The sequence below is a fragment of the Neodiprion fabricii genome, chromosome 2 (genome assembly GCF_021155785.1).
Source record: "Neodiprion fabricii isolate iyNeoFabr1 chromosome 2, iyNeoFabr1.1, whole genome shotgun sequence".
In the NCBI taxonomy this organism is placed as follows: domain Eukaryota; kingdom Metazoa; phylum Arthropoda; class Insecta; order Hymenoptera; family Diprionidae; genus Neodiprion; species Neodiprion fabricii.
The window spans coordinates 22,312,887-22,335,988 of NC_060240.1; the positions used below are offsets into that span (position 1 = coordinate 22,312,887).

The 23,102-nt window shown below is 35.1% G+C and overlaps 3 protein-coding genes across 7 annotated transcripts in view; 1 reads left to right on the top strand and 2 right to left on the bottom strand.

The window, feature by feature from the left end:
- LOC124175485 (V-type proton ATPase 116 kDa subunit a1-like) overlaps window positions 1-2,811 on the bottom strand; it is a 76,863-nt gene extending 74,052 nt beyond the window's left edge. For 2 of the 4 annotated variants that reach the window (XM_046555806.1, XM_046555803.1), the window contains exon 1: window positions 2,189-2,811. The gene's annotated coding sequence lies outside the window, so the exon portion shown is untranslated. The remainder of the gene's footprint in view (window positions 1-2,188) is intronic. The other 2 variants (XM_046555804.1, XM_046555809.1) reach the window with 2 other exon arrangements.
- A 3,036-nt stretch (window positions 2,812-5,847) lies between these two features.
- LOC124175497 (thiamin pyrophosphokinase 1) lies at window positions 5,848-16,860 on the bottom strand. 2 transcript variants are annotated; one of them, XM_046555830.1, is made up of 7 exons: window positions 16,640-16,836; window positions 16,188-16,525; window positions 15,811-15,984; window positions 11,072-11,334; window positions 9,086-9,190; window positions 8,658-8,820; window positions 5,848-8,272 (listed from the first exon to the last, which is right to left on the bottom strand). In XM_046555830.1, exons 2-7 carry the CDS (start codon window positions 16,228-16,230, stop codon window positions 8,115-8,117), a joined length of 906 nt encoding a protein of 301 aa, XP_046411786.1. In that variant the 5' UTR covers window positions 16,231-16,525; window positions 16,640-16,836; the 3' UTR covers window positions 5,848-8,114. The 2 variants fall into 2 exon arrangements, with proteins under 2 accessions (XP_046411786.1, XP_046411785.1); XM_046555829.1 differs by lacking the exon at window positions 16,188-16,525 and having other exon boundaries at window positions 16,640-16,860.
- LOC124175492 lies at window positions 16,860-23,037 on the top strand. The gene is made up of 4 exons (XM_046555818.1): window positions 16,860-17,294; window positions 17,412-17,652; window positions 19,987-20,124; window positions 21,081-23,037. Exons 1-4 carry the CDS (start codon window positions 17,058-17,060, stop codon window positions 21,992-21,994), a joined length of 1,530 nt encoding a protein of 509 aa, XP_046411774.1. The 5' UTR covers window positions 16,860-17,057; the 3' UTR covers window positions 21,995-23,037.
- Window positions 23,038-23,102: the final 65 nt, after the last annotated feature.

Genomic DNA, 23,102 nt, shown 5'->3' on the forward strand with positions numbered 1-23,102 from the left:
ATTTTCTCGAATGGTACTTGTAGGTACTAAAGTTGTCACATTTTAAGTGCCAGCACCGTTCGCCGCTCGTTATGCGTCAATCGATACCTAGTGTCTCGCTAATCCTAAGGCCGTGAGTACTCAAAATAACATTCCTTCCTGCACGGCGAATAACCGTGCAAGTCATGTTTATAACCTTCCCTGTTCAAAATAATCTATGAAAGCCCATGAATATCTTCACGCACTTCGTTGAAATATGTTGAATTTTACTTTCGTCCCCTTTCGTCTATGGGATCACTTCAAAAAAGATCTTCTAATAGTCATTATCATTGAGTTCCTGTATTCATAAAATAAGCGGTATGGTGCAGTAAGATCACACATCAGTGATAAAATTTTTATCGAAGGTCATAGAAAGCTAATACTATACTTTCAAAGAATCTTAGTCGTCAAATCACTGAATTATTCTACTCATAACAAATTTAGTTTATTTAGCCGTTAACTTTGGCTGTCAGCATGAACTTCATTGCATTGAGATTTCCATTTCATGTTCCCACTAAATTAACGAGGCCTCACATATTTGTCCGGAATAATAATTTTTGGTGATAGCTTGAGTTTTTAATCAAGATTGATCGGTAGAAACTTCAGACACAATATTTTTACTTATTTATGAAAGTTTCTCCTGCATCATCTTTTTGTATTTCTGCAGCATCTCCTGTCTTGCTGTAGACAAGCAATTCTGTAAATGAATAACTCTACAGTGTGTGTACTAAGGTGGTCCCGAAACGGGTGTTCGTGATTTTTACTCAGACCCCCCCCCCCCCCCCCCCCCAAAAGACGATTCCGAATAATTGAATGGCAAATCGTTGAAAGTTTCATACATCTATATGAACTCTCGTTATGCTGTTCCACGAGACTCGTTTTACCATAAGAATAAGATGTAATCACTTTGTTCTTCGTTCATTTTTCTCCGGAAATTTTCGTAGGAAAAATCTAAATCAAACGTGTATTTATCAAGTATAATCAGTTCTTTTCGACGATATTTTTTTCTTGACGGTAGCTTCATTTTTGTATTATTTTTAAGGAATTTTAGCTCGAAAATTTTGAAAATCGCCTGTCAGATGTACGGATTAAACGTCATAGATGATCCAGTCATGATGGAAACAATTAACAACACTTCGGAATGTGAAGTCTGATAACAGAATTTGTCTCCATTATTTCGAAACTTATTTGCAGACAGTGACAGATATTTTCCGGAGCTTCAACACAAGTTTGATGAATTCTGATATTAATAAAATACCGCAGCAAGAATGGTAAATGTATAAGAACGGCCACGAATCGATTTTGACAAGCTGAACTAACGTGGAACGAATAACATCGCATAGACGCAAGGAGATAAACATCGCTTCAGTATGTACGCGTATTTGCACAGCGTGCCTACACGAATTGTTTATGAGTAAAGCTGGCCCCGTAAATACGTTGGACTTGGCAAAACATTTGCTCGGCAAGAAAATTCGTCGATAATTCCGCTTAGGATGAATAATGAGAACTATACCCTATTAAATCATAACAGATCTAGGATTATCTTCCCTCACAGTATTAGAGGTCAAGGCAAATGAGTATATAAGTACGTAAGAGGCTGAAGTTATTGTAATGATTAACGTTTCGAAAAATCATTATTTCACAATTGCAGGAATGTCCAACATTCAGTAAATCATAATAAAGGCAAAATGTATTCATATTTTGAAAACTTGACTACTTCAAAGTCACTATAAACTTGCAAAATAGTAATCCCCCCCAAAGTTGCGTTACGTTAACTTTACTAACTTCAACCTTGTGTTTTTTCCCCAATGTTTCGTTAAGATAACGTTACTAACTTCAACCTCGTTCAGAGCTGTGGAATGAAAAATATTCGGAGGGAAAGACAAAAAATATTATTGGGTATGGGGAATGAATAAAATGATTGTTATTCGATGTACGTCAGTTATGTAAGCTTCTTTATTAATTCTCGACTGAATAATGAACTATATACTGGCAAGTAGAGCAAACAGTGTTTCAACGAGTTAATCCGTCGTGCTTAAGCCTCCAGAACGGTAGTAGATCTCGTGTGTCTGTGTCAATAATAAACCAAGGAATGCAGCTGAAAGATGTCAATGTATGTAAAATACACACATAGTTAGGGAATTCCGAATGAAGGCGAAGTGCAGCTTACCACTTAGCAGGATTCCGCGTAAAACAGGTCAGCACTATCGGCTCTGCAGTCCCGGGTCGACAGTCGTTAGTTCCAGGTTCGAAATTTGAACTTTGTAACTCAAGTGCTATATTACCCCGGCACACTGCACTCCGTGCGTCACTAAACAGACACTCGAGGAATCTTGAACAATGTATGATCTGCAGCGTAAAAAGAGCTAAGATCCAGACGGAATGGGATTATTTCTGTCGAACATTCGTCGACGTTGTCAGCGAAACGTGATTCGCCCCTGCTGGATTCGCGGCTCGCTTGTCAACCGCTGTAAGTCCCAAGGTTAGGTTAGGTTAGGTTGCGCTCTTTATTCCGGCGACCCCAAGAGCTTTCCGAGCCCTTGACAGCCGGCTGTGTTCAGGGTGGTCGCTCTTGTATTAATTCGCACCTTGGAGATGGGGTTTTGGCGTATGTTGGCCGTCAGTGCTCGCAGCGACGCAGTCACCGTCTGACAGATAGGTAAAAAATAAAAGAGGATTATAACGGATCCCGTTGACCACTGACCACTCGGCCAGCTGCTCAAACACAACGAAAAGATCCGCCGTGTCCACCGACGAACACTAGCCACCGATGAGTGTGAACGGCAACTGGCGCCTGCCGAGGAGCGGCAGCGCAAACTCGGAGCTGGAAAATTAATGAATAACCGAAGCGTTCATCGAAGGCTGGTTCGTGGTTCATTCGTCAGACCGAGGCATGCTAGCACTCTGGTTGGCACTGTCCATCGTCAGCCTGCCGCACGCCGTTCAGCGCTGACTGCGGTTAATGTAGAATTTTAAGGTCACGTAGTACTCCTAAAGCAAGCCTCACATTTCTTTGACGATTTTCGGGATACAGTTACTTTTCTGAATTCCGCTTCGAAAGAGAGATTTACCGTCGAAATTTGAACCCTATTCGTTCATTTCTTTATTCAACGTAGGAAGAAAAAGGGTGAGTTCGCTTGGTCGGTAAAGGTAGGAAGAGTACTACATGACCTTAAATATTTAGATGCACGAAATTTACCATTCATTTATGTAGTACCTACCCAGCTTATTTAAGCTGTTTACGTATGATCCGATCGTCATTTATTATGGTCATAGTTTCCGTGTGCGTGAATTAGTTATTTACTTCATTTCCTGTTTCATTGTGGGAATTTTTACTCGACAACCGATCGTTAGTTCGAATTTGATCACGCGAATGTGCTGTATGAACAGAATTTGATTGTGGGATTCATTGATTGATTACTTATACGGAGGTGAAGTAGCAGCCTAAAAGACAGACGGAACTAATAAGATACTGAAAAATACTATCACATGGCAATAGTAGATCTCTGGGAGAAATAATTGCTACGCCCAACCAGGAATTTGATTATACGATTAAGGTCGTGTAGTACTCGAATCCTACCTTTGCCTACAGAGCAAACTCACCCTTTTTCTTCCTATATTAATTAAACAATGGAACGGAGAGAATTAAAATTTCGACGGCGTATCAATCTTTCGTAGCGGAATTCAGGAAAGTTATTCACATCCTGAAAATCGTCAAAAAAATGTGTGAAAGAAAAAGAAAGAATTTAGTCGGTCTGCAAGGGTAGGTGGACTACACGACCATAAGATAGAAATTCGATAAAAAAATAGATTATCGTCGGATTGGATAGATAACTGTAGAATGGCTTACATTTACGCGACCGTTTTTCGTATATCAAATGTTGAAATCGATGTAACTTGTTGTAGAATATCGTGTCCTTTCTGCGGTTCATTGTTAGAGAATTAACAAACGATAGTTTTTTCACAGAGAGGCTCAGTTATTAAGATAAGTTGAGTTCACAAATACACAATAGATTCTCTAAGTCCGTCTAGTTTGTACTCAAAAAATGAAAAAATCGGTGTGCCAAAGAAGATCCAAATTCTGCTAGGTACTTAACATGTGTGCTATAAGTTTGTCTCGTGAGAGAGATACATCTAACGATGGTTCAAAAATTCACGGAGTTCATAAAAAGTTATACTTTTCAACGCAATTCTATTGATACTTCAACAAAAAAAAGTATCTTGTCGGAAACTGTAATCATCTTTTATAGAAACTTGTAAATTTTTATAATTTTTCGTATAAATTTGTAATTTTGTATGCAAAATACTAGGCTGTTCGAATATTTCCTACAATTTTCATCTAACTGCACTTTGTTGCAGTTTGGAGTTAAAATTATTTTCATCGGAGATATAACTGTACACACACGCTTACTGCATAATTTTGTTACGGTGGAAGCTAAAAAGATCCATTGCTTCGACCATGATTCAACTGATTTTAAACAAATGCTAGTTCGAAAGGTTTGAATTTGAAAGTTTTATGGGATAATATAACACATCGCTCCATTTCACATTTGCATAAAGTAAAATATTTGAAATAGAATAGGGCCGTATTTTTATTTTCATCACAAACGATAATGCAGAAATTATGTGCAATTGAATTTCACGGTCTTGGTCCGTGATTGATGACAGACGCTACTTTTGTCAATCTTTGTCGCAGAAAATTACGTATCATGAACACCTGTGCAATATTCATGAATTAATTGATAACTTGATAAATTGATAATCGATGATTAAGAAGCAACACAGGATCGTTATAAATTTCATTTGTAATTGCATCATACTTACTGCTGCGGATAAGTTATACACGCTAGTTTGACTCAAAGTTTCATTTGACGAAAATCATTACTGTTCCATGCCTTAACTTTTTACAATGCTGAATTATAATCGGGGTAACAATGTTTGGATACTTTAATGCAATGTCAATAACTTCTGGACATTTCGCAACCGGGAAAGGAAAACAAAAAGTTTCAATAAATCTCACGTTTAACATTTATCGAGTTCAAATTTACAATATTGAAGATAAGCCTGAGACAATGAATAACAGTTCTGTTGGTTACAGATCGAATTATTTTTAATTTGATCACAAAGATTGAAGATTCGTAACTGAAGAGGAATAAGCAGTTGAAATTTTCAGGAAATATTTACAATTACATTACGAACTCCGTTCCAAACTCTAATTTAGTCATAAGTACATTGAGCGAAGTTAATTTTTAAAAATTGCCATTAAAGAGATTTCCAAGTCCGTCTTGTGATTAGAGCACATCTTCTAATTGAAAAAAATAAAAAAACCAATTTCATCGTTCACATCGCAGATACGTCATACGTATGATGCTCAAAACAAATTACTTGCCCAAACTTTTTGCCTCTTTTACAAACTATACAATTCTTTTTAAAAATTCAATTTCTGTAGACATTCACAGTTTTATTAGTTTTATTGAATCTGTATAGCTCTAAACGTTAATGGGAAGAATTTCTGCATACCTATTATTAAGAATGCGGCATTTTTAGTCAGATTAGAACAGTATAAAAGAAAAACTTGAATTAAAAAAATTGAGATATTGCTTCGTATATAACTACACGAAGCTTTCAATTTTTGGGCATCTGGCATTTCGAAGCTTTTTATACATCATTTGAACCACAGCTATATTGATGGAGAGAGTGGAAAACATGCTTATTCAATACTTTAATGTAACTGCGTGAAGATACAATTAATATGACACACAGAAATGTTTTGCTCCCCCTTAAGGAAAACAGTAGAAATTAATCGAGACAGTTCACATGGGACTAACATTTCACTCGATGATGAACTGTATTTTCATAAGTAACATACTACATCCAATATACTATGCACCTCACTATCTTGTACGCACTTACGTAGGCATGTACGTGTTTTATCCAATTCTACAAGCGAAATTGTCATACTAATACAGATAGAATCAAAGTTTTAGATAATATTTTTTACGTAGGATACTTCTCAGTATAGGTCGCCGATACGTATCATAATATTTATACTAGTTCCCGAAATATACTATTGATACCAATTATTCATGTATATTTTACTTACCTTATGTCAGTATTTTCGGAGTATAACAATACTCGCATAAATGTTACTCTGTTTTAAGAATTTACCTCCGTGCAGAAATCTAATTTTGAAGTTCTAATTCTTAGTACTTTGCGTTAAGTCACAAGATACTAATCAGAGCATGGTTTCCTAATGCAATTTTTTACGACGTTGACATTACTGTTTCCTACTTACTTTGGTTGCTCAACATAATTTTTATTTTTAGAACGTCGGATATGATTACATAAATGAATAACTATAATTATTTGTACACCTTGCAAAACACAAAAAACAGTGGTTCTCGCCAGATGGTGAGTGAAAATACGAGTGGGTTTGAATGAATAATGAAAACAGAAAATTGTTTGACTGTACACGGACAACTTTCAGTGTAATTGTTGTAGGAGTTACAACTTTAGAAAATTACTTCTTCCTTCATTATTGTAAATTGATATATAAGCCACTGAGACCTATATCACTTCATAAAGTATTGACTTCGGTGTCTTTACATATTTATTTTATTTGATGGAAGATACCAAATGATCAGAATCGAATAACAGCAAAGAATTTTGCTGGATTTACAAACTATTCCAAAAATAATATTTCGGTGAAACAATTATTTACCAGCACCTGCGCGGAAAGTTTGGTTTTCGAAGCCTGTGGAGCGTGGGTAAAGTGCTCCATTTCCACAGAGATCAGTAAAACAACGTTGACGTATGCGCGTAATTAAAATGTTATATTTTACACGCTTGGGAATTCTTTGGCGCATGCGCAGTTTTACGCTGCAAATTTCATAATCATCGGAAATCGTCCACTACCTGCACTTGTAAAAAAGAATACTATTTAATATAATAATATAACGCAATAACATGTGCCGCAACGGACAAACTTGATAATGATGGACGTTTAATTCTTTTTAAGCAATAATCAATGTACACTTAGGGACAATGAATCTGAGACGGATTATTTTTTACACTAGACAATTATGTTGGCAACACAGAAAAACCTACAGCGCCATAGCCAACCAAGCGCGAAACTAACTCAATCTCAATAAACTTAACGTAACCCATGACCGTCGAATCTAACCATAGAATACCGCGGGGATAATAACTTGTTGGATTGACACGTCAATTCTAAGGTTAGATTCGACGGTCATGAGTTAAGTTATCTCAAAGAACATAAACGTACATGGAAGCACATGTCTTAGGGCCCGCTGAAGCCAGCTCTTGGGATGATCTGAGCGAGCTTATCACCGCAACCGCCGGAAACGCTCGCGCCGTTCCGCTTCCGTGTACCAGTCGATGCGTGCACCACTACATAGCGCCGCTCACACATACGAGCGAGTGGCAACGTCAAGCGTTGATTTGGGGAACTAAATTGTTGGCTTCAACGTTTACGGGACAGCCTCCTGACATACGCTGCTAAAAGTGGTTCGTAAAATGTCCCTCGATTCTGCCGCCAATTTCCACCACTAGTGGCGTTAGTAGTTGTCTGACAAGCTTGCGCGCGACCAGCGAGCGTATCCGAAGTCTACTAGCGCCACGTAGAGGAACTAAAAAACGGGGACAAAATGCGTACAATTTTTTAGTATACGAGCAGTGGTGTCAGGGGGCTGATACGGAACCCGTGCTTCCATGTACATCTATGTTCTTTGGTTATGTTTATTGAGATTGAATTGATTTCACGCTTGGCCGACTATGGCGCTGTAGGTTTCTGTGTTACCACCATAACTGTCTAGTGTAAAAAAAATTAGCCCTCGCAGATTCATTGTCCCCAAGTGTACATAACGTATAATTTTTATGTACAGTAACCGTAAAGTATTGTATTTATCGAGATATATAAATATATAAATATAGTTTTTCTCTAATGTAAAATATTGATGAAAAGAGATCTTCAATTTACTGCAGCGCTGTACAGTTGACGATAGTATTTGAACAAAGGCTGGAATTCAATTCGAAATTTTTTAATTAAGAAAGATTTTTGTTTCCCATCCTGTTGTTCAAGATGGCAGTGCACTTTCGGGACAGATATTTTCTGTAAGTGGTTCAATGTCCATGGACCAGAGCACTGCAGTGTCTGTAGTAACTGTTACTTCAGGGAAGCCAGAATAGGTGTTGGAAGTACTGACGATGTTGCCAAATTCCAGTGTCGCACAATCTGAATAGAAATAGGATTCAAGTTCTCTATTTGGTTAATCAAACCATTTATTTTGAAAATTAAAATCGGATAACTCATTATGGACCAATCGCTCAGAGAAAAGTATACTCTAATTACAGCAAGCTCATAACTCGATATTTTTAAAGCAATACAAAAATAATATGAATGTAATCGATAAAAAGGAATGTGATAAGAAAAGAAATTCACTTAAATTATCACTAAAAACCAGGCAAAGTAAAAGAGTGTTGAGGATGGCCAAAATTTTTTCCAGTGGGGAATGCAAAAGTCTGATAAATAAGCAATGAAAGCGTGCAAGTAATCAAAACGTGATTAGCAATATGCCATTAAAAATAGAATACAAGGTGAATAGAGGATTACTAAGTACCCAAATTCCATTTAAGTCCAGCTGTCGAGATGCTTGTAACTCGAGATCCAATGGGCATCAGAGCACACCATGAATTACGTTGCAGTAATGGTTCAGGTATTGATATCTTGTGAGTCCCAGGCTGTAGAAGCCATGTCAAAGAATCACTGGAAACTTGTATTACCTGAATAAAATAAATATCCTAAGTGAGTTGTAAAAGAGATTATCAATCCATGCTTAATCTGGGCTTTGCACAAAATTATTTTGATTTAATTTCAAATCTTATACGTGCCCATAGGTGTTTCTTTGTTCAGTTATAACTAAACGAAATGAAGAATTATAGAAACGTTTTCAAAGTCAGTATAATGCCTAATACCTTAGTGAATGAATTTGTAGATGAATTTAGATTACTTGTTGATTACAACACATACAACACATACAACACCTACCTGGGTATCTCCAACAAGCTTTTTACTTTGGAACAACGTGTTGATATTGGCTATTATGTGATCCAATCTTCCAGATGTTTCCGTAAACACGTAAATCCCATCAAGCTGTGAATGTAAATAATTCATTAATTAAAATTCTCAATTGACTTTTAATGGTCGGTTATGTAGTATTCAGGTACATTTCTATGACATTCGTTAAAGCGGAAATTATTTCATAAATTATATGGATACAGTAACAGGCTTGGCATTAATTATTAAGTTGATGAGTGATCAAGTGTGTTAATCAAGATTAAAAATGTAACTAAATATGTAATGGATTAAACGGAAAAAACTAAAAAACCAGCATAATCAAACTCAAGTTTAAATATAAATCATACATAGTGAACGTAAGATTTAAATTCATTAGCTTTCTCAATTTTTCCGAATTGAGCAAAAGCTAAACAAAGCTAAATTACAGATAGTGAACTATCTGATGTTCAATAATTAGTATTGATGCATGAAACACATTTTCACCATCTGGAATTAAATATTTCTACTAACCATAAAAGATTCGTGATAAACTGAATCAATGTATCCGAAGTTTGATGGATTGAGTTTGGTCAAAATTTCAACTTTTCTCTTATTTTGCGATCTGATAGTAAACGAACATACGTTAGTGCAATACTTAGCTTCAAGTTTATCATGTTGTGCTTTTAGCAAGATTGCCAAATTTCACTTACTCTGAAGCTTTCATTATTTGAGTTTTCAATCAAGCTCGATCCATTGTACTAGGTACAACTGAGTCAAACCTAAGTCAGGGTGGCCACTCAATTCCGCTCACGGAATTCCCTAACTAAAATCATTATTTTTTCCTGACATTTTGATGCACAATTTGTGCAGAAATCACTAAAAACTATAGTAACCTAGGTAAAGTTATAAAATTTTTTAACAGTTGTTTAGTTCGTTCATTATGATTTTTGAAAGTTGGCCAAAAATGAAAATTTCCATTTCCGTGGTCTTGTTAAGTATATATTTAAGAAGGGGCTCTAAGAAGCGAAATATTTTTAAAGCTATTATTTGAACATTTATGCTGTTTGCAATGAAAATCAAGGTTTCAAGAATTACGACTAATTAACGAATGTGTAACTTTCTGAAAAATGAACTTAAAAATTTTTTTCTAAAGGGATATTTTTCTTTCAAGTGTTAAGAATACACCGCAATTTATCCAAATTTTTAAATTGATATTTAATACAGCAAAACAATTATTTTGTGCGGTGTACTGTCTAGACGCGGGGCGTCTATGCCGTAACAGTTGCGCAGAGCACTATGTTCAACGTTAAATTAAAATTACTAATACTGAAGATAGAATTCCGGGTGCTCGTACTTTTTTATTAGAAACTTTTTCCTCTTTAAGAATCTTTTTAAAATTTTCGCTAGCGCTTTTACGTTTTGAGTTATTGCCAAAAAACTAAGACTTCGTTTTTTTTTTGTTTGTTTTTTAATAATAACAATTGCAACTTTTATCGGCCGGGAAAATGAAAAAAACTTCTTTCTTAGAATCGCATTTCGAATCGAATGAGCAGTCGCTGATATTTTTAGGAGCCTTGGAACAATTTTTCGCAGGAATCACACTTGTGGACTAGACTATTAGGCGTCGGAGAACGTGCGTCTCTACATGCAGTGATGGCCATAGATAAATCACACCGACGTCTGCTCGTTCTACTGAATTCATGTGACAATCAACAACTAAGCTTATAATCGTCAATAAGAAGAGAAAAAAAATTGTGACGATGCGGTGATAGTATCTCAATTTTATGGACAAGGCTTTTGAAATCCATGAGATGTACAAAAAGTTCCCGACCAACCAAAAAATTCTCTGACATTTCCCTCACTTTTCCCTGATATACAAAATTCCCTGACATTTCCCGGTTTTCCCGGTTTTCCAGACAGGTGGTCACCCTGTAATTACACAATCTATACCAAGATTATAAATATGTAGATAGTTACATTTATCTTATTCGCTGTAGTGTAAATACCCAGTTGAAGCAGTGCTTTTGTATAGTCCGTAGCATCTTGATCAGGGGTATTTATCACATGGACCCCTAAGCGTTGCAGCTTGTGAAGCGTTGCTGGTGAAATACTGTCCATGTCGCCAGTGATTAGATCGGGAAGAAATTCTTTGCTCTGGCCATTCATCACCGATTCTCCACGAGAACCAAGGTACATTATCCATTGATCTGTTCCTCCGTCAACGGTAACTGTAGCACGGGCTAGAATTGCGCAAAAGAAAGTAATCAGTTACAACTATTACAGGAATACGAATTACTCATGTTGTGGGAAACACTTCTTGAATTAAGAGCATCACAGTAAAATGCATTTTATAGATGACTTAAGGTTCTGACTATACAATGTTCACGCAAAGCTCAATTTCTACTTGAACACTGCTTAGATTTTATATCCTTTGAATTGCACAACACAGATAGTGCTATTGGGGATGTATAACTTCATGTCGAGTCAATAGGTAAGGCAGAAATTTCATAAAATGATTGATAACGTTCAAGTCTAAATTTGATCAAATAAAGACATACAGCAAGGCTATTAAACAAATAGATTTGAAGAGCAAAATGCAGTTACTGAAAGATGCATGACTCTTTGCAATTTGTTTGATAAGCCAGTTGAGGAATCATACGAAGGCACCATAAAAATGTTGGAATGCTTAGAAAATATAGTTATATGCAAAAATTTAACTATAAATATTATAATGACATTTCAAGTAAAAAAAATAGATTCTCAATCATTTGCGGCACCGCGTCTCATATATAAGACATCTGTTTTGAATCGGTTATTTAAGATTTATATTCAATTTTTTAAATACCGCTGTCATTTTTTTTTATGTAGTTGAACTTCTAAGATGCCAATGTTGCTGGTTTAAGAAGGATTATGGTGATTTCGCGAATATAGTGAGCGCTATAAGTAACAAAATTTTGAAAATACTTGTTTTTACAGAATAAATGTCATTGTGGGAAGGTTATGAGGGACTAAAAAAGTGGAACTCAGCAATCTTGGGTTTTTGCAGTCGCTAAAAATGAGCTCAATATAAAAAATTCAAAATTTAAAATAACAGATTCAATATGGTGGACTGAAAATATAAAAATTAATTCGATTCGCTTGAAATTTGTTACTCCAGGAGTTTTTGAGGTCGCTGAAGACGAATCGGAGATCAGAATTTCAAAATTGAAGATGGCAGATCGAATATGGTGGACTGAGAATATAAAAATTGATTTCATTTGCTGATATTAGATCCACCATTTTGAAAACTGAAAACTTAGGTACCCAGTTCAAGGAATTTGACTGTAAGAAAAAATTCATGCTTCAAAGGGATAAACGGCGATATCCAGTTCACAGCACGCTAGTGAAGTTTTATCTAACCTAATATGATTAAATCAATGACAAGAATAGGATTTCAAGGTGTCGATTCAACAATTCAATTTTAATTTTTAAGCTATCACTGTGAAACATGTATGTTTTGTTTAATGACAGTTCATGAAATTTAAAGCAATCCTAAAGTTGTAAAATGTCACGATCTTCAACCTTATTAAAGTTAATTACTCAAACCGTCAGAGGTTTACTAGTAAGAAATTACAAAAAAAAAAAAAAGTAAATCACAACTCGAATATCTGTGCTCATTGTCTTGCCGTTTCGTGAGTCTTTAATGGTTGCAATGATGGTTTTTTCGTACATACTTAAAACAATATTTATACAAGTTTTGACCTCATGTTTCGTTACATACATTTGCAAGAAATACTTACTTGGCCCTAATCTTATCTGGTGGCAGTTATAATTCCTTTTACAATACTGTTTATAAATTTGTAATCACCTTGTTCAATTGCTGAATACGACAGAGTCACAGAATTATTTATTTCGCTTTATTCAAGCGAAATTAATTATTTATTTGCAAGTTTGATGTACACATGGCAAGTCATTCCATGCTAAATCGTTCGCTCTAAAAACAGTCGGGTTTTCAAATTTTATGAAGATACATGAATATATAGTCTTTGATCCAAAAGAATTCCCCTAATTTTTCCGTCAAATCTAAGTGTCAGCATTTTCGGAGTTATGTGCAGTAAAAAATTTTAAACAATAGCAAAATAGCTGCACACTGCAATCTTTCAAGGCTCATACCTCCGAATCTATTTATCGAAGATGGGCTCCAGACAGGACTCACTTAAAAGCTAATAAAAATGCTCTTTAGGACATAAACATGTATATTAATTTCAGTATCCATATAGTCCATCATGTTTTTCCATTGGTATAAGTATTCAAATGAATTTTTCACTATGATCTACACCACTAAAAATTCTGACAAAAATATTGACCTGTTGTTCATACAATTTTCAACGGAATATGAAATTTTGATGTTGGAGAAACAATGGAGTCTATGTGAAAGAAACAAGGAGCCCAAAAATTTACGCGCCTTATACCTAAGAAGTTGAATTTTATACAAGAACTGCAATTGTGTCAGGTATTTGTTGTCGAAATTCATACATTCAGCTTCAACGTCTGCCACCATAAATGCGCTACGCAATCCAAAAAGATTTCTGAGAAATTTGGCAGTTTCATTGTATTGTAAGGGTATTACTTCGTAGCACCACCAACAATATTGTTTTCGTTTGGTTAAATTAGTTTACTGAAACTAAGAGGGAAGTCAAGTATAACAGTTTATTTTTGTCAAAGCGATCAGGAGCACCTTGTCGGACCATGCTTCTCTACTACAATCAGAAAGCGAAATAACTGCGGAAACTTTGTCTTTGACAAAAACGTGCACTTATTGTAGTGTTGTAAATAATAAATGATTATTGGGATTAACGAACCAAAACTATTTCAATCATTACTTATGCAAAATTTTCTTTTATATAGGTCACGTCCCGTTAGACTGTATAAAAAGAACGAAATTTCCTCACTTTTCACATACGCCACATTATATATTCATTATAAAAATGCCTAGTTTTATATAAATTTGAATGAGGAACATGCAGGTATTTTTTAAAGAATTCCAGGTCGTTTAGTCTATAGTGAAAAATGCTTTTAAATATTTGTATCAATTAAAAAAGACATATCGCCACGAGAGAACTAGAATGTCACTAGCGTTTACTACCATTTTTTGGAAATTTTTGACTATGTAGTTCTCAGAACACTAAAATTCAGAAAAAATCAGGGAAATTCTCACAGGGCAAAGCCAACATATTCACAGGCTTTTATGTGTGCAGTGTGCAGTATGATGTGGAATGACTGATATGCAGTATGATGACAATTCAATAAGATAGCCATAAAATACATAATTCTGGAAAATGTAGAAGAGTTGGAGAATTTTCAATTTTGAAGCCACGGAATTTCACGTACGATGATGGAACTTTCGTGAAAAATAAATATATCAATGGTAATGAAAGTTTCGCCATCCATACCTTCAAATTTTACCAATTTTGAATATTGTCAGTTTTAAAAAATTTTAAATCGAAGAGAGGATAAAAATATAAAGTAATACCAACATTTTTTGGTTATGGGAATATAAAATTTCTTTCTCATATTTTACCATTGGTATACAATTTCTATAGTAGAACAGCTAGGTGGAATATTGAATTTCGTATTTAAAAAATCTAAAAGAATCCGAGATTTGCAAATTTCAGTTCAATTTCTATCGTAGAACAGCTAAATGGAATATTGAATTTCGAATTAAAAAAATCTACAAGAATCCGGGATTTGCAAATTTTAGTTTCTGTAGTCACCTTTTCCAAAAAAAGTTAAAGCTGAAGCTACAATTGCAACTCAAATATTATGGCTTGTGCCTGGATTCAGCTACAGGATTTAATATCCTTTGAAATATGTATGATTTCTTTAATTAAGCAAGCTTGCTGGTCGAATTTCAATAGTATAAATTATATAAAAAGATACTTATACATTGCATATGTATCAAATTAATATATTCATGATGTAAGACGATATTTTGAAAAGTGCAGAAATGGAAAATACGGAAATTACAAACACCAATTCAACTATCGACGCTTCATTTCAAATCGCTTGAACATACTCAATTATTAATAGAATCGTTTGATTTCAGTCAACGATAGCTAATTTTATACAAAATAGTGTTTTCTGAAAAGTCACTGGAATAGGCTATTTTGAGTCATCAATCTTATATTGCCATTTGACGATTGTAAGCATTAAAGGTGTAGTAATGAAAAATTAAATATTTAACGATGCTAACGCGCTAAGACAAAGCATTTCAGTGAATGTATGGAAAATAATAATATGAATAAAGTGACCCATCACAAAGTTAACTCAAACAAATCTACTAGATTATTAACCACGTTTAAGCGATTTGTAAGTAAAACATGGATGAGCTTATGTGTACAATTACAGTATATTAAATTATTTTATTTTTTAAGACTTCTGTAACTTATGAATAGAACAATTTGATGAAGATTTAATGTACAGCTATCTTGTAACAAAATCGATAGCAAGTATCGCTTTGACCAAACAACCTCCTCAAAAAGTGACTTCATCCTCAATGTAGCTTTTGTTCAATTTTATTTGATGCTTCAAACCCTTCCCTGACTTCACTTGGTTCACATGTTAATGTAAATAACAGTAATGCCAAGTTAGATGTAGGCAGAAAACAATACTTAACAGAACAATAGTCAAAACGATCATGACAACACCAGTAGCAAAATGCGTAATGAAATTCGAACCTTTTTTCCAAACATTTCGGAGTATGCTGCGTTTCAGCCGAATGGGCCTGTTTAAAATAACGACAGCATGACCGTAGGTTGGCGGGCAGGTGAATATATTGAGGGGGTTCCATGTCGTCCAAGATCTGGTTGAAATATTAACTCCCGTCAGGATTGGAACAGATTCTTCCGAAGCTAGAAATGTGTTAATGCGAAGTTAAGATAATCGCCAGAGTATATCCATAGCACCATGCGCCGTCCATCAATATATTAGATCTGTACTACACAACACGCAGAATTGATAATTACGGTAAGATCATGCGTTGAATGATACACCTGCGAACACGTCTTATAACAGTGACAATTGGCAAATTAAAATAGATCAATCTCTAACATACATTCACCACCATTCCCGATGGCTGCTTCTGATTGCGTGTTCATTTTCGGTTAATATTCATTTCTAATATCATAACGATAGTAGTTAAGGCTGACCCGGTCACTTACTAGTACAACTCGGAACAAATAACACAAGCCTGGCCGCTTGCGGACTGACAGAAATTCCTCAAACGATTATGTCACTCGGTCACACACGGTACATCGCAAAAAATTACTACCATGTTTATTTGATCTTGATTGTTGGTATGTTTTGAGGGTTATTCACTAGCGTACAGTTATCAAAAGTAAAAACATAACTTCATGACCTAACACGTGGTGTAAGAGATTTAGGTTGCGTTGACTGAAATATATAAAAAGACTGCTGGCCGAAGCGGATTTTCACGGGCAGCGAAATACTGCGACAACAAGTTGAACACGTGGTTCATCAGTGGATCTCATTTCTGTTAATATTCACTTGCGATTCGTGAGTTCCGTAGTTCTGACAGAGAGAAACCTTCTGACCCGTGGTTTCGACCCATAGACTTTTTCGACCTCCCCAGAAGACCGTGCATACAGGGCAGAGTTCAGAAGCTTTACTCGAGTGATTCGAGTATTATTGTGTCTTTGTTTAATCTCATGTGTCAGACAGAGACAGTACGATATCCGAGTTCACTCGGGTAAGGTTTTTGAACTCAGCCCAGGTCTTGCAAGCAACCGAAATTTGAGTGGTGGGGGTAGCCGGGTTATTGTCCAGATTTTTTTTGCCACTACTGGCCGCTACGCGGCGCTGTCAGTCATTCATAGACACATATGAGTGAAGTTACTACAACGTAAGGTTATATTCGAATAGCATATGAGTGTGATTAAAATTAATAACATGAGAGATAAATGCAATGACGACTAATTCCTGTGCGGTTCCGACCTGCAACACGGGTCGAAAATCAGTGAAAGAGAAGTGCTCCGTGTTCAAAGTTCCATCGAAGCGTGAACTGCGTGAAAAATGGATTGCTGCGATTCCAGGAATTTTTGACCTAAAGTCGTCACAATTTGTTTGTGAAAAACATTTTCCGGAGCGATTCATCAGACGAAAGTGGATAAAATATGACGCAAACGGTCGGATTGTCGCAGAAGTAAGTTGATTCGTTGCATTTTTCCCATAGTTTTAATCAATATGAGTTTTAATAATAATTTTTGTGACTTAGCATTGATTTTTTTTAAATTGAATATGACAATGACTGCTTTTTAAGGCGCCGTATTCCCGTGTTCGTCTCGACCCTTCGGCAGTGCCTTCTGAATTTGACAACATCAATGAAGTGGGCAATGTCAATGTTGCCGATGGCTTCATCGAACGACACAATAGGAAGGAGCACAATTATTGTGTTACGAAAGAGACTCCAACGTTTGAAGCGGAGAGTACACCGGTTGCCGTAGCAATTGAAACTCCGTCATCTTCAGATCACGACCCCATTGAAAGATCTTCCATACAAGGTATACATATATTATACATAATATGCTTATGAAAATGTGCTCTTAAATTTATAATTATATGAAATACCATGACACGAAAACTTGGAGGGGCTGGCTATACTCAGCAATGATGCCCATGTTAAAGGCGCAGGAAATTTTAAAAAGCTTGGAAATTAATAAAATTTTGTGAGCATATTCTTTAGTATTAAATATGAAAATACCATTTTTTTATGTTTTTTTTCTACATAGTTCTCTAGTAGTTAAATACTAAAGTTCACGTGTATAAGCATATGAGGCAATCCACGTCATTTGCTCGGCCGTGACCCTAACCATTTTTAATTTTTTTGATTTTTTTTCATAAAATAGCATCCTATGTAAGGAGCATCCTCATTTTTCTTAGATTTTTATCGCCTGTATTTCAGAAGTTACAATTGTTCGAAAAATATGGATTGCAGAAAGTTCGGAAACGTTCTAACGCCGATATCTCTTAAATTTATCGATATATCGAAAAATGCCTGCACATCAATTTTTTTCTTATAAGTTCACACTGTCATAAAAAAAAAAAGGAAAAAAGCTTTAAATCATCGTTTTCAATATTTTTTCAGCGTGTAAAGTGAAAACTATTTTTTTTAAAGATGATGGCCATTTTTTTTCCTCAAAAAATTCTCTTAAATAATATGATGAATTATATGAATTTTAACGCTGGTCCCATCATGAGCCCATTTTTCCTTCATGGGAAAAAAAAAGTAAATTCCATTTTTTAACGAAAATTTTGAGTGTTTAGTATGAATTACTAATAATTTTTATTACTCATAATACTCATAAGTAATAATTATTGTACTCATTTACAATTGTTAATTGTAGGGATAATTTTACAATTAGTAGCCCGATCTAATATGTTGAGGACTATTTTTCAATTATTTTCCTAGAAGAAATACTAAAAATTATGCATTATGGGAGAATATATGAATGAAACACTAGGTAGATATTTTTTATCTTGAGAGAGTTAGATATTTATTTTCTCACTCGTTTAAAAATTTTAGACAATCGAAGCTGATCAGATTTTGAAAAATCTTTTACTCTCAAGACACTATCACTATCAGTCACAACACAATGCAATTTTTGAGTACCTGTCATGGTTTTTAACCGTTTATACCGGTCACTTAGTTTTTGCGCTACGTTTTGATAGGCATCTGATGACGCGAATTTTGCGGTTATATTGGGCAAGTTATTTGTCTGAGCCGCCCACTCATACAGATCGAACGGAGTCGTTATCTGTTTATGCATCGGTAATTGGAGAGTTGCAGGTGTAGCTTTGCGAGTAAAAGATTTTTCAAAATCTGATCAGTTTCGATTGTGTAAAATTTTTATATGAGTGAGAAAATGAATATCTAACTCTCTCAAGATAAAAAATATCTACCTAGTGTTTCATTCATATATTCTCCCATAATGCATAATTTTTATTATTTCTTCTAGGAAAGTAATTGAAAAATAATCCTTAACATATTAGATCGGGCTACTAATTGTAAAATTATCGCTACAATTACTAATTGTAAATAAGTACAATAATTATTACTTACGAGTATTATTAGTAATAAAAATTATTCGTAATTCATACAAAACACTCAAAATTTTCGTAAAAAAAATGGATTTTATTTTTTAAAAAATAGAAGAAAAAATGGGCTCATGATGGGACCAGCGTTAAAATTTACATAATTCATCATATTACTTAAGAGAATTTTTTGAGAAAAAAAAAATGGTTATCATCTTTAAAAAAAATAGTTTTCACTTTACACGCTGAAAAAATATTGACAACGATGATTTAAAAATTTCTTCCTCTGTTTTTCTGAAAGTGTGAACTAATATAAAAAAAATTGATGTGCAGGCATTTTTCGATATATCGATAAATTAAAGAGATATCGGCGTTAGAACGTTTCCGAACTTTCTGAAATCCAAATTTTTCGAAAAATTGTAACTTCTGAAATACATGCGATAAAAATTTAAAAAAAATGAGGATACTCCTCGCATAGGATGCTATTATAGAAAAAAGATCAACAAAATTAAAAATGGTCAGGGTCACGGCCGAGCGAAATGACGGTATATAACTAACATATATGTATACAGATATACATTTCGTGTAACTCTAATTACTCAATAACTATGTAGAAATTAAAAAAAAAATGGTGTGTCCATAATTGATGCTAAAGAATGTTATCACCAAATTTTATTAACTTTCTACAAAATCCCTAACATAAAGAAATGGTTCAAATGCGAATGAACTCGTAATAATATGACTTACAATTCTAATAGATATAAAGGTGGATGAGTATATGAACATTTGCTTTATTTTCACAGATGTTTCAACCAACGAAATGGCATTGGATCCTGTAATGAATGATTCGACTGAGCCGATGCAGGATGAACCAATACAAGATGATCGCGCCCCCGAAACGAGTGGCTGCAAATTTAACTTTTCAGAAGTTACCTTAAGCTGTAAGTGTTTCCAGTTAACTGAACTGTAAAATAAGTAAGTTAATTAAGTCCAGTGGATATTGTGTGCGTTCTAATGTGCTGTGAAAGAACCCCTCTTAATGATGTGTAAGTCGAACCGTTTCAACAAAAAATTCGCCATGCTATGAACATCAGTGAACAACAGTAATATCGTCTAATACTTTTTGACAAATTATTTAAACATATAATTATTCAACAATTAATCTGTCAATTTTTCTCTACTATAATCGAGTGTAATGATTTTTTAGAAAGCTAATGACTTTGAAAACAAAATCATAAGCGATGGAAAAAATTACCGTACTCGACTAGTGTAATGAGAACTAGAAAAACTAACAGATTAATTGTTGAATAATTTATAATTTCAATAATTCATCAAAAACTATTGAACCATATTGTTGTTGATTATTGTTCGAAGCATGCCAAATGTTACTGGTTTTCATCAGATTTTCAGTGAATCGCGTAGTTCGATAATTCTTCCAATTAGATACAATTGTTGGCTGGAACTATTTGACTCGTACATCCTTAACCCTAGACTGGTCTCCCTGTGAGCGTGACGCCGCGCTCCGCTGGTTTTTTTAATGAACAATCGGTTGATTGGAAAATTTTGAAAAAAATTTGACTTTTATCGTTGAAATGTTTAAGAAACTATTATATTTTTTTAATTATGTATCCTGCAAATTTTGAAGAGAATTAAAATAAATTCTAGGAACTGATAACATTTTTCCGATGCTAAATGGAATTGTCCGGTGAGCGACGTTGCCGAAAACACGCTGAACGCGCTTGGGCAGTGTAGAGGGGATTTGGCACCGTCGCAGCCAATATAATACGGCGGCGAATTCCTCATCACCTGACCAAAATCGTTAGGTCGTTTATGGTGACCAGTCTAGGGTTAAATGTGTTAATTATTCCGGAATTTCAGTTTATTTCTGTTTGTACAGGTACTACTGAAGGGAGGACTGAATCCATCTTGATACCGAAGCCGTGGACTGTTAGTGAATTGAGCACAGATAACGCGGCTGTTCTTTTTTCATACGTTACACCTAAGGTCGACAACGGCGAAAATGTACCGGTCATACAAAGACTGGTCAAGCTGGACCCCAACAAACAGCTCCGTTATTTTGTATACGGGCGTGTCGTGCACGAATGTAAACTCCTGCAAGTCTTGGATAGCATTGATTTACTACCGCAAGCTTTGGAGAACTTCAAGAATATGAATTTGTGCAACGGTCTTGGCTCTATCAACGAGCATCATCTGTCATTAAACAGTGTCTTCAAAGATGGCGTCGATCATTGGCGTGACCGAGATTGCACTTTGATCTCGAAATGGAAAAGATGTGCTTGCTGCATTAAAATGAGGGCTGTAGTCCTAAAGAGAGAATCGAGATCAAAAACGGAAAAATCGTTGAAACGTGTCCATCAAGCTTCCAACCCTATTGACCAAAGGAAGATAAACGCATTGCGGAAAAGAAATGAACGTATCAGACGAATTCAGCATAGAACCCGTAAACGTATCCACCTATTGGAGAGAAGTTTGAAAGAAAAAGCTGCTGAAATTGCTCTCATTCGTAATCAAACTTTAATCAATAGATGCTCAAAACTAAAAATTCCAACCACTCAACAGACTGCACTTCAGGAAATAATTGCGGCTGCAGGGAAGAACGGCAAGAATCGTCGATACGGGGAACAGTGGATCATGCTTTGTTTATTGATGAATATAAGGTCGCCGAGTTTTTACGAATACCTTCGCAACAACAATGTTCTGCCACTGCCTTGTTCTCGAACCATCCGCGATTATTTTTCACTGGTCGACCTGAAGTGTGGTTTCGATAAAGACTTCGCCAAATTGCTTTAAAAACATTTCGATAAAAAAACGCCTTTGCAACAACATGGGGTGATTTTCCTGAATGAAATCAGCTTGAGGAACTCAGTGGGCGTATCTTCAAAAGATTTGAGTTACGTCGGGTTGATTGACTTTGGTGACGATGGTCTGCAGTCTGTTAAAAGTGAAGATCAAGCGGCACATGGGCTAGTCATCATGTTTCAACCTCTTGCGGATTCATATACACAACCAGTTGCAGTTTTTGCATCGAAAAATTCGGTCAAGGGTGAAGAACTCGCGAAGCTGGTCATTAAAGCCATCGAATATTTGGAGAAAGCTGGTGCGAAAATTCATGGGGTCGTCGTCGACGGTGCAGCAACAAACGTCAAGATGTGGTCAGTATTGGGTGTCTCAGGTTTGATGGAGGATATAAAGACCTGGTTCACGTATCCCGTTGATGAAAAACGAAGAGTTTTCGTATTCTCTGATGCACCTCACGTTATTAAAAATATTTGGAACAGCCTTTATAACACAAAAAAGTTGCAGGTAAATATCTATTTTAATGGACTTTCCACTACATCTATAAAATAACATAATACAAAAGTACAACGAAGGATATAGTTAAACGGGACTGATTATTTAGTTTATTTCAATTCAACTTTTTATTTTTAAGCAAGTCTTACTTCTTATGAACAATGTAAATGTAAACTGGAACTAAATTATTTTAAATCATCTCTCATCTGCGAATATATTTAAATAAGGTTTAATTATTTTTTCCAAAGGTCACTGGTGTTAGTACACTGGGAGAAATTTTTAGTTCTGGTTACCGTTCAGTCCTTAATTATTTAAATTTTTTACCACAATCAAAAAATATAGTTCTAGGTACAAAACGAAAATTAGTTTTATAGTTGTCACCAGAAAGTCTGGTATCTGTTACTATACTTTCTCATTATGATCACTGTTACTATATTTTCTTGTAAAAAAGTATAGTAAACCGAACAAACTAATTTTGCGTTGCAATTACCAAAAAACGATCGACAATAGCGCAAAATGTTTACATGTACCTGGTTTTTCGTAATTCCAATAATATTTAAACATCTTTTTTTAACGATACCTGTCTTACTAAATTTTTCTAATTATT